Source organism: Mirounga leonina, unplaced genomic scaffold, assembly GCF_011800145.1.
Source record: "Mirounga leonina isolate KUSES-001 unplaced genomic scaffold, KU_Mleo_1.0 Mir_118, whole genome shotgun sequence".
In the NCBI taxonomy this organism is placed as follows: Eukaryota; Metazoa; Chordata; class Mammalia; order Carnivora; family Phocidae; genus Mirounga; species Mirounga leonina.
The window spans coordinates 6,490,705-6,507,523 of record NW_023270277.1 but is presented as its reverse complement, the minus strand read 5'-3'; the positions used below and the strand labels follow the sequence as shown (position 1 = coordinate 6,507,523).

The 16,819-nt window shown below is 46.8% G+C and overlaps 1 protein-coding gene across 1 annotated transcript in view; it reads right to left on the bottom strand.

Annotated features, from left to right (window-relative positions):
• The window catches only part of LOC118007326 (arf-GAP with SH3 domain, ANK repeat and PH domain-containing protein 2), a 121,373-nt gene that overhangs the window by 36,052 nt on the left and 68,502 nt on the right, over positions 1–16,819 (bottom strand). Inside the window, exons 11-15 of the mRNA XM_035000345.1 lie at positions 12,309–12,412; positions 12,150–12,219; positions 6,374–6,461; positions 1,290–1,338; positions 1,041–1,207 (exon numbers count right to left, since the gene is read on the bottom strand). Of these exons, the coding sequence (XP_034856236.1) occupies positions 1,041–1,207; positions 1,290–1,338; positions 6,374–6,461; positions 12,150–12,219; positions 12,309–12,412 (478 nt within the window). The remainder of the gene's footprint in view (positions 1–1,040; positions 1,208–1,289; positions 1,339–6,373; positions 6,462–12,149; positions 12,220–12,308; positions 12,413–16,819) is intronic.

Sequence of the window (16,819 nt, the reverse complement as noted above, 5' to 3'; positions counted from 1 at the left end):
CCTGCAGCGTTTGCAAACAGAAATGTACAAAGCTTTGACTTCTTTACCGAAGCGGTTTAAAAGTCCAAGTGCTGCACTGTCCTCATCTTTTCTTAAGAAAAAGCACGGTTCACTACTTACCACTCCCTACCTCGTCTCCTGCCAGAAGGTAATTTTTAATGGGTCTGAGACCCTGAGGGAGTTCCTCAAACTACCCCCAGATATACAGCCTTTGGGGCAATAGGAACCTCCCAGCAATTCTCAACTGCCCACTCTATTTTTGTTGTGTTGTTTTTTGTAAGAACTGTCATAGAATGAGAGGAAGGAAAACGGTAACTGACCATCCCATGATCTTTCTCATTTTGTAAAAGTCCAGAAACAGCTATTCCAAAGCTCCCCGGACCTCACGGCACCATTCCATCTTAGTCAGAAGAAATCCACTCCTTAGGCTTTTAAAATACTAGCTATTAAAATCTACAATGATACTCTATGTCGATTAAAAAAAATGAAGCCCCTGAGAGGCTTCATCAAAATGAAGAATAAACATCTCATTTCACAGAACGTGCACCTGGGAGGGACCCGAAAACATTCTCGGCCAGTTCCTTCGCCTTCCATACAGGAAAACCGATACCTAACAAAGAAAGTGGCTCTCCCAGCATCACAGACTAAACAGCGGCTAGAAGTTCTACAAAGCAGCACAAAGAGAGGATGGAGTAAATCCCGGGAAAAGCCGCCCCTCCACGGCCACACAGTCAACATAATGAGCAGATGACCTTGGTTTCACCTGCCTTCTGTGCTTCCGTTTTCATTTCTTAAAAAGCTTCTAATCTTTTCAGCTCCATCAGGCCATCTTCGTGTTGCCCTGTGCGGGGCCCGGAGGTAGGCATCTTCCCACCCTCCACCCTCCACCCCCAAAGGTCTGCACACAGCCCAGGACGCAGCTGTGTGCCGCCCGGGCACCGCCGGGTCTGTAGTGAAAGGGAAAATCGGTGACTGGTCTGTGAATCGGAATGAGATGTGACTGTCCCAAAGCTGGGGGGAGGGACGGGGGAGGGTGTTACCTGGTGCCCCACAGTCGCAACACACGTCATTGCCCGTCATCCTCTGCACTTCGGAGATGATCTCCTTTGTCAGCTCTTGGACTATGTTATTTTCCCCGGTATTGTCATCCCCCTTAAATGCATTGTTTAAAGCTTCTTCTTTGCTGTTCTGCAGCACAGACATCCATCTAGAAAAACAACAGAGATGCTGTGTTAAAGCCCCAAGGACTGCGAGGTCCTGGCCCCAAGGCCCACCTCCAAGGAACTTACATTTGACATTCCTGCTCGTCCTCCGCTTGGAAGTGGTACGTCCTGTCATCTGCATGGCAAGAGGAGTTTGTCAATTGTGAGCCTGCACGGTAATCTGCACAGGATTCCAGCAGAAAGTGGTTTATAACTAACCTCGGGAATAACCGCAACTCTCCGCTAGGAAATGAACCATCTCTAGAGAACCGAGCCCTCCCTCGTGTCATTCCATGCCTTGCTTGCCCTTGCTCTGGGGGATTGTAGCTTTATCATCCAAATTCACAAACCTGCCCTGCCCTCCATTCCAGTTCATAAAGAGATGAAACTTACCCAGGCCGAAGCTATTCAGGGCCGGAAACCATCAACATGTTTTCAAAAGCTTTGCTTTTTAACTTGCTACAAAGTTGGTCCCCCCAAAAGTAATTGTTACAGCCCTTTGAATAATAAAAGCCTGTCCTCATGAGTATCTGAGAAGTTTTCTGGCCTTCTTAGAAAGAGGAGGCATTCTAGCAGGCCATGGGAGTGCTGTGTTGCAGGGCGAAGCAGGAGGGACAGCCAGGTGATGACGGGATGTGAGACCGTAGGCTCACACACAGCCATGTGAAAACACAGCAGCGTCTACAAGGCTTGTCCCAGACTGCTGACCCCTGTGCACGGAGCAGAGAAGAGGGGCACGGGATGTGCTATTCCTCCCAGAAGTGCAGAACCTCAGTCCAATTGTGGGAGAGCATCAGAGAAATCCAAGTTGAGGGACAGGTGACCAAAAAACCGATCAATCTTCTTCAAAACAAGTATCAAGGTCATGGAAGACCAGGAAAGGCTCTGACGTTGCCACAGCCAGTAGCAGATGAAGATGAAGTAAAAACGAACCGCGGGATCCTGCAGGGAGTCCCGAGCACCGGCGGAAACGCCCGAACCATGTAAGACTCCTCGTGAACAGCATCACCAATGTTGATCTCCGGGTTTTTTGGGGTTTTTTTAAAAGATTTTATTTATTTGACAGAGACACAGCGAGAGAGGGAACACAAGCAGGGGGGGCGGGAGAGGGAGAAGCAGGCTTCCTGCTGAGCAGGGAGCCCGACGCGGGGCTCGATCCCAGGACCCTGGGATCGTGACCTGAGCTGAAGGCAGACGCTTAACGACTGAGCCACCCAGGCGCCCAGATTCCCAGGTTTTGACAGAGTACACATGGCCGGTAACACGTACCATATACTACCAGACAAGCCATCAGGGGGCTGGTGAGGGATATACAGAGATTCTGTCTACAGTGAGTCCAAAACAAAGCCAAAAAGGAAAATTAAATTTAAAACCAAACAGAACGAAAAAAGGGAGGAGACCCAACTTCTGCAGAGAGCAGAGCAGTGACTGTCCTTGGGGACGCACAGAACCCTCGGGGCCCCTCTGAATGAGCTCACACGTCGTCTTCCAGCAGTGGTCTTCAGAGCCCTGGAAGCAGGCTGGTCCTGAGCGCGGCTCCTGGCGGGCTGGCTGGAGGGACACCGAGGCCCACGGAGGGCAAGCGGCAAAGACAAACACAGCCAGTGGCAGAGGAATCAGGTCTTCGACTCATGGTCCCATTTGCTTCTTCCCACCCTGTTCTACCGTTTTTCTCACACTAAGGGGGGACAGAACGACACCCCTGATCTAACCCCACCCCGTCACCGAGGAGAGGAGCAGGACTTAAGAGAACAGTTTCAAGTTCAGAAATATGAACTGAATTTCGGGAGTCAGCGGTCAGAGGCTGAGCCATGCGGAGGTGCCAGTGCCGGAAAGAGGGAGCAATGCCCCTTCTGCGGCTCCCACCTCCGGCCCTGATGTGAATGGCCTCAGCCGGAGGCAGGGCCTGGAGGCGCAGAGCCACCCCCCACACGGAGGGCCTCTCAGAGTTCTCGGGAAGCTGTGCTGTGGTGGGTAGTGTTAGGGGCTCTGTCTCTCACTGAGCTGCCTCCTGGCCAGACCCGCACAGCTCCAGGGGGAGAATCGAGGCGGCCAGGGGAGCAGCCCATTTCCTTTGGCCAATTCTATATTCTGACGTGTGAGGAGCAGGCGAAATGCTCTGTGAAAACTTCCAAGTAAGAATTCCCTCCTACAGACACTTTCGAGATGCTTATATATAAACTCAAGAGCAGTTTCTAGCAGCTTCAGCTCTGAGAGAAGAAAAAGCAAGAGAAGATGGTAGCTGGGGGCTGGGAAGGGCTGCCTCTCTACGTGAGGCTCCGGCTCCAGCTGGCCACAGCCCCAGTGTGTGGACCTGGAAAGACCCTGGCTCCTGGTCCATCTTATTCAGGCTGCCGCTGACCTAGGTCACCTGCAAATTCTCTTGCACCTTCCATCCTGCCAAGGGTGACGGTGTGATTGAGGACAGTGGTGCAGGACTTGAGTTTGCAAAGGGTGGGGGTCAATCTGAGGGCAACGGAGCTGGACGAACTCCTGAAGGCCTGGCCTTGCCACAGAAACGCCCTCCTTGAGGAGCCCAGGCCCATTTACAGCTGGCTCCGAGTGGGGAATGCCTGCTGGGGGAAAGAATGGTAACGGAGGGCCCTGCAGGGAACCAACGGAAGCCAGCTGTCAGTCTCTTACTCTTCCGGGCTGCCTGAGCCATTTCAGGATGGCTTCCCAGGAGGAGGGTGACTCTGGGGGCCTGAGACACCCACAGCTGAAGTATCTTCCTCACTGCCCATGATCGTGCAGCTTGACTTTTATTTCTCCAACCACCCAAATGTTTGAAGAGCTCAAACGCATCTTCGAGCTATGTGTCCCAGTAGCCTGGCTAGCAGGTGGGGGAGGAACAGAGAGGGCGACAGCCTCGTGTCCCGACTCAGGCACGATCAGACATGACCCCAAGCCCCAACCTTCTCGGGATGCTCGACAAATCAAGGCTTCACCACTTGGCAGCGTCTCCCTGGAGGACTCCTGGCCGGTTTTCAGGCTTCTCTGTGACAACTAAACCCACATACCGCTTCGACAAAGCATTTTCACCACAACTACTCCTAGGAGAGTAACACCTTTTGAAAACTAGGATGAAAAATTCGTAGGATTGGGATTCACTCTACCCACTAAAGGACGGTGGGAAGAAGAAGAAAGAAGCATTTTTCAAAGAATGACAATGGACTCTGGCAAATTTACAAAAGTGCCTCAAACCGAATTCGGGAAGCCCTTCTGGGTATCAGAGGCAGGAAGCCCTTGCCCAAAGATGTTTATTATGCATTAGATAGTAGAGCAAAGATACTGATGGAATCTTGGGAAATGCCGGCTTGCCAGAGCATTCACACGAAACCAGATTTACACAGGCCCGCCTTCCCACACGTCCAGGGAATGCAATAATTCACGCTTGGTAGGGAGCAGGGCACACTTACCATCTACTGACCCTCCTTGGTGCCTGACCAGTAGTTACAAATGTGTAGGTTGGGGAGTGCTTCGGGGTTGTTTACAAGTATGAAGTAAATGCCTCTGTGCATCTCACGGGGCCCCCGCAGGGGTGCTGGAGGGAACAGGGCAAGTAGAGGGATGTTCACCTCTGCCTCCCCGTGTGCGCGCAGCTCGGGCAAGCTCTGTTAACTACTAAGAGCCCATCAGGTCTTGAAGGGTGACACACTGCTTATCATGGGTTATTGCTTCAGAAAAAGGATGGCCTAAAGCCTCCGAGTGGTCCCCAGCCACTTGCTGACATCAGCTTATACCAACAAGGTCTCTCCCTTTACATAAAACTCTATTGCTCTCTGAAGGCAGGTAACCCCAGGAGCGATCCCATGTTATTATTTTTTTAAAAAGATTTATTTATTTATTTTAGAGGGAGAGCTCAGGGGGTACAGGGAGAGAGGGAGAGACAGAATCTCGAGCAGACTCCCCACTGAGTGTGGAGCCTGACACGAGGCTTGATCTCATGACCCTGGGATCAGGACCTGAGCCAAAATCAAGTCAGATGCTCAACCCACTGAGCCACGCAGGCGCCCCTCGATCCCACTGTAAACTACGGTCAGTCCTGCACGTTTACACTGTCTCGTGTGAATGAAGGATCTGAGAGTACAGAGGGGTAGACACATCTGTGGCCCTCACAAGACTTAGGAAGGACATGGGGTTTAAAGCAGGATAAAGTCAATATTACAAATTAGTCTAGAATCTGAAGGACAGAACAATGCCCAAACCCTTCACACACATCACACTGCTCAAGGCTCTCCTCCAACTTAGTACAGTGCGCATTACAACGGGGACAACAGGGTACAAGGATGAATGGCCATGGGCCTCCGTCTCATCATCCAGAGAAGTGGAGGTGGTAATAATTACCTCCTAAGCTTGCTGTGAGCAATAAATCATATAAGAAATAACTTCTTAGCCCTCAGTAATATAATCCAACAGACATCTTAAAAACTAGCCACGTCATGCTCTGGATACTGAGGCAATTAAGACTGTGCTCACCTTCCTAAGAGCACCTTCCTAAAATGCACGTTCTAGACTTTTCCTCTATAAACACAATTCTTGTGCCTAAACCCGTTGTGACCCCCTTTGAAAGGGGATCTGGCTCCTTCCTCCCCCCAAACTGTAACCCTGCCACCTAAAAGTGCCATGAACAAAGGCCAATCTTGTTTCAAGACACACTAGTCCTTTCCTTTCTTAGGGACGCTGAGTAGACACTCATCACAACAGATGGTTCTGTGGTGATTCTTTTGTGTACACCACAAAAAAGAAAAGCATACCGAAGCAAAAAGACAAATTCTGTGGTGGGGAAGACAAAACAATTTCAAAAATGAATGCTTCCAGGGCTCTGAAGACCTTACCATGTTAGGGGTGCAGCATTTCTAACATCACCCAAACCATGGAAGCTCTGACAACACAGAATCGTCCTTCTTTATAGTTAAGTGAGGAGATTTTAGGCTCAAGGGGCTGATCTAGTCTAATCTCCTTGTTTACGGGGGCCCATGAGGAGAGCAGGGCCGCCCTCAGCGTCAGTTCCTAAACTGGAGGGACTGGCAAACAAACAGTTATGAGTGGAAAGAGGAAGCATGTATGTCATGTGAAGGCATTTCTCCTTGACAATCAATTTTTTGAAATGGGATTGACGCCCCAGCAGAGAGCTGAAAATCATTTCTCTAGTGGAGAAATAAACTTACGTGAAATAAGGTCAAAACACTTTTTCTCCTCGGGGTTGGTCTTCACTTGGCAGGTTAATAGGTTGAGCTTTGCCGGAGGCCGGTTTGCCTGTTTAAAAACAGAGAAATAGGGAGATGTGTGGGAAGGAGGAGAAAATCATATGGTATCATTTCTCATTAAAATACAGCAAGAACATGGGGCGCCTGGGGGGCTCAGTCTGTTAAGTGTCCACCTTCAGCTCAGGTCATGATCTCAGAGTCCTGGGATTGAGCCCTGTGTCCAGCTCTGCACCCAGCCGGGAGTCTGCTTGTCCCTCTGCCCCTTCCCCTGCTCCCATTCTCTTTCTCTGAAATAAATAAAATCTTTTAAAAAAAATACAGCAAGAACAGGATTTCCACTAGTTTGCAAAGATGGCTTGCAGAAGGCAGATTTTATGTAGGCAGGCACAACACAGCATGTCCTTAAATCTCAGCTCCCTGGAAGGCAGTTGCCACTTCCTGTGAGGGACACTTGGTGGCCCCACACCTACCCAGCCAGGGCGCAAGTGATGCTTGCTGTGAGGCCGATGGGCGTGGGCTCCCTGAGATCAAAATGCTCCACGGCTAATGCTCTGAGACATCTGTCCCAATTCCTACTGATGACACAGATGGTTGGCTGGGTGACTTAGGCACCAAGCTCAATTTCTGGTGATCTTAGAAGTGTTTTCCTGAGTGTAAACACTCACTTCCAAGGAAAGAAATCTCATAGCACAAAAATGACAGAGAAATTATTTTCCCTACTTTTTGAAGTCACAACAGGTAACAGATTGATAATCCTAAATGCTAACCATTTGTCACTTAAGTTTTAACAAAACCCATCTCATTCACATAAGTACCCCGAATCCCTCCCAACACAGTGGCAACAAAAGATCATAATACATTTTTGTCAGACAGATGTCAAAATGGGTATTTTATTACCATTTCAAAAACCACCATAATTAGTCCAAAAAAGGGCAAAGATCAAAGGATAAGATAATTTTAGGGGAAAAAAAAATATCAATGGTAAAATGTCTCTCAGAAATCTTGGAGAAATCTCCAAATATGAATGGGCTTATCTTACCCACCTCCCAAGCTGCACAAGGAAAAGATCAAATAAAATGCCGTATACGTCAACCTTTTATTCACCCTACCTGTGGCCACCAGCCACATTTACAGGTTGTGAAAGCTTGGATTTGGCATTCATTGAGAAACACACACATGAGCATCCACACCTGGGCAGACCTGTGAGACCTTCATTCATTTATAAACTCCTTTCCACTAAACTCAGGGTAGGGGTAAGGGAGCATAGTCTCCATTCAAATAGGATGGATCCTTGCAGTGTGAAGTTTGGGTTTGATAAAAGGAAGGTGGGGTAAAAACAGAAGTTGGATAAAAAGGGTGGACCAGACTCTCCCGGTCTGTAGCCATGCTGGGCTCATCTCTCATATGAAATTCACTGGATATTCTCCACAGTCGTAGATGCCTAACAGAATCCTTCAATCGTCAGAAATCAGTATTAAAAGACTTCAAGCTCTATCCAATCTTGCAAACCTTGACAATTCCAAGTGAAAGTACCATCAATCCAATTTTGGATCTTTACCAACAAAATTACCTGGCTCATCTAGGAACCAGTCCACCAAATAATATATTTCTACAGCGCCAAGTGGTTGACCACACCACGATGCAACCACATACTTGACCGCATAAAGTAGTTGTCTACCTGTCACCTCCTGTGATCACACAACTACATATATGCATCTAGGGGATGTTCCTGGCCTATTTCCAAACTGCTGGTGTCCACTGGATCTCAGGCACAGGAGCAGTAAGAGGGGCTGGTGTACACAGAAACACTTTGATGGGGCGCCTGGGTGGCTCAGCTGGTTAAGCGACTGCCTTCGGCTCAGGTCATGATCCTGGAGTCCCAGGATCGAGCCCCACGCGGGCTCCCTGCTCGGCAGGGAGTCTGCTTCTCCCTCTGACCCTCCTCCCTCTCATGCTCTCTGTCTCTCATTCTCTCTGTCTCAAATAAATAAATAAAATCTTAAAAAAAAAAAAAAAAAACACTTTCATGCACAAGAAGATAATTCTGAATAGTAAGAGTAGCTACATTTACTCAGCAATTAAAAACCATCATCATCATTATTATGATTTGCCTACAGGAGGCAGGTACTACTGTTCTAAGAATTTTTAATAAAATAACTCATTTAATTTTCCTTAACTGACCTTTGAGGTAGGAACTGCTCCAGTTTTATAGACAGAGGGACTGGCCCAGATAGACTAAGTAACGTGATGAATCTTACAGAGCTTGGGGGCAGTGAAGCAACATTTGAGCCAAGGGCAGCCTGGGCTCAGAGCACAAGCTCTTAACTGCAGCGCATGGATTTCCATGGAAAGCAGAGGCACGGACCTGGACATATCTGTGCATACCTTTCAGTGCCACAAAAAAGCACAACTGAATTAAAACCACCCTCTAACTTGTATCCTTCCATCTTCCCTGTGCCATGGGGAAAGCTGCTCATTCTTACCAAGACAGCTACCCTCAAAGACAGACTGTCCTTCACATGTACAAACAGCACAAGACATGGGAAAATATTCAGGGCCTCTATTTGAAGTAGGAATAATTCTGAAGGCACAAATGTGGCTACATGTTCAAAGTAACAGCTGTCAGAGTAGGTCCCCAAAACTCAGAACAGCTGATACTGCTGAAGATGTCAGCTTGTATGTTTTACATTAATAAATGTTTGCTATTTGTCCATCCAGATTAAGGAGTAGCTGACACAAAAGCTGTAAGAAAAAATCTACAGGAGAAAATTTTTAAATAGAGAAAACTCTATCCTTTTAATTCTCTCCCCTGCTGCAATTTGAGAGAAATGGTGTCATCACTGAATTCAGCTATAGAACAGTTCTACCTAATGCATCAGATACCAGTGCTCTTTGAGAGCTTAATTTGAAAAGCTCTGCCTTAATAGAAAGGAAGGATCAGGAAAGAGATCTATAGATTTTGTGTTTGACTCAAGGCACTGATTATCAGAGCTCCTCTCATTTTAATAATGCCATTCTATTTTTTCCAATTTCTCAGGCCTTTAATAGGAAGTCTGTATTCTTCATGATTGATGATCATTTAAAAAAAATGAGACTACATAATAACCAGGGGACATTTCTTCCAGTTTAAAAAGTCTCCAGTCTTTGGCAGTGTGGCAAAGTGATGCACTTGGCAAAGATGATACTCAATTAGTTATTTTGTCCCAAGGATCACTTTTCTCAGTGCCAGAAAACACAATTAACCTTGGCTAACAGGGAATACCAACTACAGCTTTCACTGAATCCATCCGGATGTTATCACCGTCCCTCTGCTAGAATACAGGACACAACAGTCTCCTCTCCCAAAGGCTGCCAGCTTCCTGGGAAAAAACTGGTTTTCCAAATGGCACAAATACACCCCGTGATTCCACAATGTAAAGATCTGATTCTCCACTGAGCGCCAGCTACCGCTCTTAGATCCCCATTTACTCAATCAGGTCTTTGTGAACAACTGTCCTTTTCCCCCGATGATAAATTAGCCTACTCAGGGAGACGCTGGCTACAAAGGAGCCAAATCCAAACAAAATCAAACAAAAAGGCACCTCTCAAATCCCTTTCTCGGCAGAGGTTAATTCACATCACTGCCCATGAACACTGAGTGCAGTGGCGTGTGTGTGTGTGTGTGTGTGTGTGTGTTGGGGGGCGGATTCTGCTTTCCAGAGCAAGCAGAATGCACACAGAATTAGGAGAAAAGGACAGCTCTCTGGTATGTGTATAGGCCCTGCTTTAGGAACCCTCTGGTCTTCCTGGCAAGGCAGAGGGCCAGAGGCAGGGTTGCTCCCACGGCACCCAGCCCAGGCTGCGAAGGGCCCGGTGAGTCACAGAGAGCGCACAGAGATTCCCTAGACGGGGATCCCCCTAAACACAAAGCACTTACTAAATATGCAAGTTGCGTGACAAGGTGAGCTGTCAGCACGCTAGTAAAGCTAGCTATAACTACTACCTGCCAAAAACCGGAGCAACCCATCAACATTTAAAGGAAACTGAGCCTCTGCATCTTCTAGGGAGAAGTAATGGAAGTGATGTGAGCCCAAGTTTACACTGTGAGCAAAGGATTACTAGGCCTGTTTTCATTTCTCTCTCGGAGGGAGAACCACTCGCCGGCTTAAGCCGAGGCTCTGGGTCTAGCAGAATGCTTTAATGAGGCAGATATACCAAATGACTTAAGAGCTGTAAAGAGGCACAGAATGAAACTCAGTCTTACTCTGTGAAATTTTCTGCATGGAGGCAATAAACCTGAATTAAAACAAACAACTGAGTAGAAAACAATTTGAAAGCAGAACACAGAAACACAGGTGTTTGGAGCAGGGATGGAACCTGGCCATCATCCAGTCTGTGGTCTTAATTTTAAAGAGGCATGGTGACTAGATAGATCAGCCTCCCTGAGTCTATAGCACTCCTCCCCAACACTCAGGCATTTGTCTATACGGAAAGAACATCACATCAGGATCCAAACTGCACAGCCCTGGGAGTGATGTTGTGACCATGAAGGAGGCCAGTGAAGGCTGGATTTTAGAAAAGAGAAATGATCTCTATTTGCCCAGGCAAGAGACACATTCAATCTCCTAGGCCAAAGGTCCCAAGAGATCCCTATAGACACTGAACGTATGCTAGGGCCCAGTCTCTCTCTCTTCCCCAAGCAGTCAGTGAAAACGAAGGGGCCCCTAGTGGGACACAATCGAGGCTCAAGGGAGGTTTTACTCTGTTTCCTTATGCATGAGTCATGAGAAGAGCTGTTTCTCTGGAACTCACGTTGAGCTATTACCTGTCTACAGCTGTGCTCCTGCCCATCTCTGCCTTTCACCAGGGGAACTGGTGGGAAAGGGGGGTTGGGGGGAATGACAAAGACTCCGGGTCATCTCTACTCCCATGCACTCACAGGACTGGGGCTGCTTGTATGCACATAGTACCAGGCCTTCTGCTTGGGGAACAGAAATGCTGGCCACCATCAGTGTTCTCATTAGTCCCAAAATAGCAACAACTCAGCCTTTAGACATTTTCAAAAATGTCTACCAGCCTACGTGGTATTTATCAGATTCTGTCATACCAGGTAAGGCATGATACACCTAAGCCACCGTGGGAGAGAGCACCACGGTGTGAAAGGCTGTGTTTGTAACTGTGGTTAAAATCCCTGGTCTGGAAGATAGATTAGTAAATCATTTTATTCAGATTGATTGGTTTTTCAATAGGCTACACACAGAGGCCTCCGTTTCTTGCAAGGACTCTTATACACAGGATGACAGAAAAAGGTCTTGATTAAGGTTGGGCGCAGTGTGTTAGATTTCTACAATACATGACTGAAATCTCTCTTCTCTTGGATTTCGGATTCCCAGTGTACTGACCACCGAAACGCTTCCCCTCTAATGGAAAAGTAGGCATCTTCCCAAGCAGGATATTCGATTTCCAGAGACAAAGACAGCTGGGAAGTGGTGGGCTGTTTGTTTCTGGAAGCCACTGGCGTCTAAATGAAGACCGCCGACCCAGTCAGGCAGTGAACGACACAAGGCTCTCCCCAGCTGGAGCAGCGTGAACAGGGGACAGGTGCACCACATCGAGAAGGACCCCAGATGCGCTCTCCTAGCTGAGGTGGGGGGGCGGTTGTCTTTAAAAGGCGTTGTCAAGGCCAGAGTGTGCCCAGTGGCTGGCATCCCCCACTCACCTCCCTGCAGCAGCCCCCGAATTAAAAGAGAATACTTACGGTGCCGTGGGATATGGTCAGGAAACCATTTTTAACTGAACATTTCCTTTTCTGCCACACTTTTCGGATCCTTAGAGATAAATGGGAAAGAAAAGAGTTGAGCAATTTTGGGCGCAGGAGACCCACGCACACGTCACCTCCAGCCCCATGGCCACTTACCCGTCGCTCTTCTTATAGAGATTGCCGTTCCGCTCAGTCCCGTGCTCTTTGTTTCCCTGAGGCTGATGTAAACTATAGGCTGTACTCTGGCGAATTTGTGGATCCTAAAAATGGTCGAGAAGTTGCTTTTAATCCTGTCCAGATTCCAAGTTTTAAAAAAGCCATCCTTACATTTTTTTAAATTAGAGAAATGTCATCTATCAGCACACCAAAAAAAAAAAAAAAAGGGCATAAAAGTCATACCCAGGAATTCGCTAATGCCACCTGCAAGGCTGGAGAAGTAAATGTCAAACCAGCATCCCCCAACTAGCTGATGGAGAATGAGCTATTTGGAAGTTACAGATTTTACTTAATTATGAGCCTTAAGTCCCTGATAATGGCAAGAAGCTCCTGGTGTGGCAAAAGCAGCTTTCAGAAGAAAGGTAACATATGTGTTAGAAAAGGCAGCACTTTTAAGCAAGAAAAATCCCCAATGTTCCACCTCTTACTTGTAGGCAAGTCACTTACGCTCCCTGCCTCAGTTTCTTCCTTGGAAAATAGGAAAACAATACCCAGTAAAATGATAAATATAGTAAGGTCTGAGTAAGAGAACACGTGTGAACACCCGGTACATAACAGGTGTTGAACAATATTCCCCTCCTGATCCATCAACCCAGCAAAGGGGCCGAAGCACTGAACCTAACCGCCTCAGCCTCAGGGCAGACTGTGCACTTGGTCAGCAGAGAATCTGCCACAGTTGGAAACTCCGGTCTTCAGCTACCCCAGGCATCCAGTGGGCGCTCAACTATTGAACAGATGGTATCAGAAGCCCTGAGCCGAGCGTGGAAAGGAACCGTCCATACTAGAACTGGAAATTCTGGCAGACGTAGGAAACGGGGGAGCAAAACATGAACAGAGTTCACAGGCCAACTGTTTATTGAGAAGCTCCCAACTGCTCCATTTCATAATGGAGGAAATAGAAACACGATGAAAATACGTGATTTGGTTAAGATGCAGAGCCTGTTAGGGCCAGAGAGGAGAATGGAAGGGAATTCCAACCTCCCCCTCGATGCTCCTTCCATGTGCCCTCACCAGAAGATGTCCCAAGACACAGTCTCATCTCCACCATCCTTGGGGAAACTAGGCACTGCCTGATGAAGAAGTCAAAGTGATCCGGACCAAGTACACAAGTACTCTAGAAGTGAAGGGCCAAGTCGGGGAAGCCACAGGAGTCTGGAGGGACGGAGTTTTCGAGACGAAAGCAAGCAGAGATGGAGAATAAAGGGAGAGTAACACACAGATGCATGGAGAGGAAAGTGGTGGCTGTGGTCATCCTCTGTGGATATCAGGACAGCTAGTGTAGCTCAGACAAAGTGGGCCAAGTGGTAGAAGGGACAGACAGACCTGAGTCAGAGTTACCGACTTCATCTGAAGGCAACAGCTAGCCACCTCACTTCTTGACAGTTTTAAAGGTTTTTGAAGCATAACATTTTAAATTTTGATGAAATTTATCTATTGCTTCTTTTGTCATTTATACTTTAGATGTCACATCTAAGAAACCCTGGCTTACTCCAAGATCATGAAGTTATACCTATGTTTTCTTCTAAGAATCCGAGTTTCAGCTCTTAGACTTAGGTTTCTGATCCATTTTGAGTTAATTTTTGGTTATGGTGTGAGGTAGGGGTCCAAATTCATTCCTTTGCTTATGGCTATCCAGTTGTCCCAGCAACACTTGTTGAAAAGACTATTCTTTCCTCACTGAATTGTCTTAGCACCCATGTTGAAAAAACAATTGGCCATATGTATAAGGGTTTATTTCTGGACTCTCAATTCTGTTTCACTGATCAGTAAGCCTAACCTTGCAGCAGTACCACACTGTCTTGATTATTATAGCTTAGTGGTGAATCTTGAAATCAGGAAGTGTGAGTCCTCCAACTTGTGTTCTTTTTCAAGGCTGTTTTGACTATTCTGGGTCCCCTGCATTTCCTTATGAGTTTTAGAATCAGCTTGTCAATTTCTGCAAAAAGGAAGGGGGGAATTTGATAGGGATGGCACTGAACCTGCAGATCAGTAAGGGGGCTGTGGCCACCTGAATAGTATTAAATCCTCCATTCCATGAACATGATCTGTCTAGCACAGGCGTTTTGTTTTGTTTTGTTTTTAGCACTGACTTTTTAATTGTGAGATATATATGGGACTACTCTGCAAATAAGGAAAATCAAAAGAAAATCTTGATCTGAGAAATCAAATAACGTGCTCAGGCATCCCATCACTGAATTGACAACAGAGCCTAGACAAATAGACCCCAAAATAGGAGAAACATCCTCATTCTTCACAGAGAGTTCACGCAGCACTCCTGCCTCCAGACGGGCAAACAACTCACTCATCAGGTGAGGATGGTGCCAATTTCCACACTCTCTCAGAAGGGGAGAATATTAGCACTAGAAATCTAGAGCAAACCCAGCTTTATGCATCATTGGGAATAAATGCAGTGGAGGAGAAACAGAGAAGTGCTGTTCACCTATACGAATCCCTGTGAAAGACTAAAAATAAACCTGTCAAAAGACTAAACTGCACAACCAAGAAATACGACTATTGATTTAGGGAGGAAAAAAAACCCTGCACAAAGTAAGTGGTGGGATCATGTGACAACACTGCGAATGTGTTCACGCCGAGCATATTAATCAGAATGCTCACAGGCCTTATGAACAGGAAAAAGGGCATTCTTCTTTTCAACAGAATCAGACCCTTTGCCAGACTTTAAGGAAGAAATTATGGTTTTATTCTTTAGACCAGACATTTCTTGAATCAATTAAAAAGTGGAGGCAAATCTGAAGCTGTACAATGTAAAATGTGTAAATAAGAGGAATATATTCTATTTGACATAAAATTGAATCTGCTTTAGAACTAATTATTTCAGCATCTTCAAGGTGACTTCTAAGTGATCCAACAAAAACAGCCTTTCTTCACCTGTTCATAGAGGTATTTTATACAATACCTCATCAGGTGAAGGGGTGACAAATGAAGTTTGCCTTTTCACATAACCAAGACTGCAACTCAATGGAATACAATCCAAGAGAAAAGAGCCTTTACTTCTGGGAAAAAGAAGAATCTAACACAGAGAGGCGACTGGCTGGGGGCTGGGGTATCCACGTTACCCTGACTCTCGGAGACTCTCCATCACACTCTGCACTTCTTAGAAAAGCCAAGGATGCCCAGGACTTGACTGAGTGAGCCTCACAATGTGGAGACTGTCCCTATGTCTGAAGCACATAGGTTAAGTAGGCATTTTATGGACCTTCAGAAGGCTCTCCTAAGGTTCTTTCAATAAGCACATATCCTCTATCCTGTGACATCCAGGCAAGTTCTCAGACCCCAGGAACCATTCATGACCCTAAAGTTTATGTGGCCATATGAAGTGTTAGGCATTGGGTCCTGCCAAGACAGAGAATGCCCAGATGAGCAGTAGACTTAATATGTGAAATTTTCAGGAACAGGGGAAAAAAGAGTGATGATGTTGCATATGTTATACATATAAAGATCTACTCATTACATCAGAAGTATCCCTGAGCTCCCTAAGACCCTAGAACATCATAAAAACTTACACACTTTAGGGGTGCCTGGGTGGTTCAGTCGGTTAAGCATCTGCCTTCAGCTCAGGTCATGATCCCGGGGTTCTGGGATCGAGCCCCATGTTGGGCTCTCTGCTCAGCGGGGAGTCTGCTTCTCCCTCTCCTTCTGCCCCTCCCCCTGCTCATGCGTGTGCTCACGCTCTAATAAGTAAATAAATAATCTAAAAAACAACAACAAACTTACACACTTTGTCTACCTCTTAGAAAGTCTGTATTCAGACAATTCTTGTAATAAATGGATCACCAAGGAGTCACCCCTGGATGCTTGAAGTTTCTCTACCAAGGGAGAGCTGTAACGTCCAAGTATGTCCCACATACGTCCAAGTACCTTCTTGGGCTATGACAGGTGTGTCCACTCACATGGACACAACCAGGAGCTGGGGGCTTTGCTAAGCAAGCACTAAGCCATGGTCTAAGAACAGTGTTTTCAAATCTCATTACCACACATTCCCCATTATTTCTGGATATTTTTTAAAGAAGATTCTGTCTGATACAAGGTATTATTAAAGTCCTATAATCTGGCTAAAGAGAACAGGCTTGCAGTGGAACAGACCAGGGTTCAAATCCTGGCCCTGACACTACTGAGTGGGCTCCAGCAAGTACACTTTCCTCCTCTCTTGGACTTAAGTTGTAAATGTGGGCACGTGGTATTATATATTACCACCTGCCCTGCAAGCCCGTTGTCTGGATTACTGGTCACAGTTATCAAGTGCCTGGAAAGACCTAAGAAATAAGGCAAGTAGGCATGGCCAAACCACAGAGCAGAACCCTGATGCAGTGAAGGGACAGGAAGTGAAGTGTGGATGAAGGTGGGCAACTGGGGAAGTGGCAGAGCCAGGGGTCAGGAACAGGGGGTCAGTCTAGGTTGGGGTGTGACGGCTCCTAAATCAGAGTGGGGAA